At 38.0% G+C, this 1,942-nt stretch overlaps 1 protein-coding gene across 1 annotated transcript in view; it reads left to right on the top strand.

Moving 5' to 3' along the window:
- DUT (deoxyuridine triphosphatase) overlaps positions 1–1,942 on the top strand; it is a 10,216-nt gene that overhangs the window by 367 nt on the left and 7,907 nt on the right. Inside the window, exon 2 of the mRNA XM_009575184.1 lies at positions 1,358–1,449. Coding sequence (XP_009573479.1) covers positions 1,358–1,449 — 92 coding nt within the window. The remainder of the gene's footprint in view (positions 1–1,357; positions 1,450–1,942) is intronic.

The raw sequence follows: 1,942 nt of genomic DNA, 5'->3' as shown, positions 1-1,942 counted from the left end.
CCAGCCCTGCAGAAGAGGAGGCCAGAGCTGGCCTGTTTGTTAGCTCCCTTGCTGCTCCATCCCTCTCCCTTCAGTTCCAGAGACTGTGGTCCAGTCATGCTGCAGGACCGATTTCATCAGGTAGCGATGCAGCCGTTGGCCAAAAGTCAGGCTTGACACATCAGCCTGAGTTGCTGTTGGCACCAGCATTGGCTAGGTGCCTTCCTATTGAAACAAAAGAATGGTGGTGCACGTGGGCCCTCTCTGCCAGCATTTATGCTTTTCTGCTTTCCTCTTGGCTGTTGGGTGCTGCCTGCCAAAGGAAGTTGTGGCAGTTTGGTAATGCTTCTAGCTGGAAACCATGTGGGTTGCTGTACAGGCTTAGGTTTTGGTTTGCTTGAACTAACGATAACCATTGTTCAAAAGTTTTCACTGTCAAACCTGTTCAGGAATATCTGCAGCTAGGCTTGTGGTTGTTTGCATAGTGCTTCTGTGATCAAATACAATCACTAGTTATATCTGAACTCCACTCCAACCTCTTCTAGCTTCCCTTTTTTAGTATCATTTAGAATAATCAGCCTGTCTTTTTCTTCTTTCACCTATCTGACTTCCTTCCTGAAGCTTTGTTTCACCACACTTGACACTTTTCCTTTGTATTCCTTTTGTCTTGTTCCAGTGGTGCACTGTACACCTGGAAAAAGTCCATTTCGTAAAAAAATCTTTCAGTGCTTCCCAGTGTTTAAAAATCCGTTCTTCATCAAGGCCAAGATGTGCTTGCCTTAAACAAGTAGAACAGTCTCACCGTTCTGTTGTCACCACTGCCTTTCATTAAGCCTCCAGTTGGGTAGCTTCAGAAAGTTCTTAAAATCTCTCTAGTTTGCAGTTCCCAATAGAATCATGTGAATTGTGAACTTCTGACCTGCTCAGAAAAAAACATTGTTGCCTAAAATTTAACTTAATAGATTATTATTTTTGTTTACAACTAGTTCATCTGCTGTAGAAAGCTTAATCAGAAGAGTGTATTATCCTTAAAGTTTCTGCTTTTGCACAAAAATTGCACAACCCCATTCACCTAATGGTTAAAGTTAAACTTGTATTTTTTGTCTATCTTACCAGTTAAAAAACATTTAAAACTACCGATCTTAAAACTATGCTGTTCAAATGACACAACTGAAATCTTAAGCTAGCACCATCAAAATGGGAATATTGTGTGTTTTAGGATCTGCATTAGATTTTGCAAATCTGTAAATATTTCTTGTATAAATTACATGGTATAAATTCCCAGCAAGAATAATTCTGGTAATTTTGTACCTTAAGTTACAGAGAAGAAAATTTTCAAAATATTTTATATAAACTAGTGTTTCTTTCTTTAATGTAGTGCCTATGACTGTGTGATACCTCCCATGGAAAAGGCTGTAGTGAAAACAGACATTCAAATTGCACTTCCTTCTGGATGCTATGGTCGAGTTGGTAAGTAAATAGGCTATAAAAAGGCTGCAGAGTCATTGTAGAACAAGTTTGACGCCATCTTCACGCCTAAAGCTTTCAGAATTAGTCTACATAAAAAAGAGGTGTCACGTGGCTGTGTGATTTATTAAGCCTTGTAATAGACGTTTCTCGCTAAGTACATTTGAGGTTTGGTGTATGTCAAATGACAAAAAGATGATTAGCAAAAATTTTCATAATCTACATACAGCTTTATAGGCTATGCAATAGTTTATTATTTCTCTGCAGTTTCAGAATTCAAATCACAAAGACCAATAGGTAATGGACATACAGAAAATACACCCCTGGATATTTAAAAATTAACCCTGAAGTAAGCGTATTAGTGTAGTAGAATTTGACTACTTTTTGTGACAGAATACTTGAGAGAACCTGTACAAGATATTTTGTTAGGTTTTGCACATTCTTTTTCTGAATTATGTATAAATTCTTGAAGTAAAAAAAGCAATAGCCACTGTAG

Source organism: Fulmarus glacialis, unplaced genomic scaffold (assembly GCF_000690835.1).
Source record: "Fulmarus glacialis isolate BGI_N327 unplaced genomic scaffold, ASM69083v1 scaffold12083, whole genome shotgun sequence".
Taxonomy (NCBI): domain Eukaryota; kingdom Metazoa; phylum Chordata; class Aves; order Procellariiformes; family Procellariidae; genus Fulmarus; species Fulmarus glacialis.
Note: the sequence above shows the minus strand (reverse complement) of the source record. Positions and strands in the feature narration are given on the sequence as shown.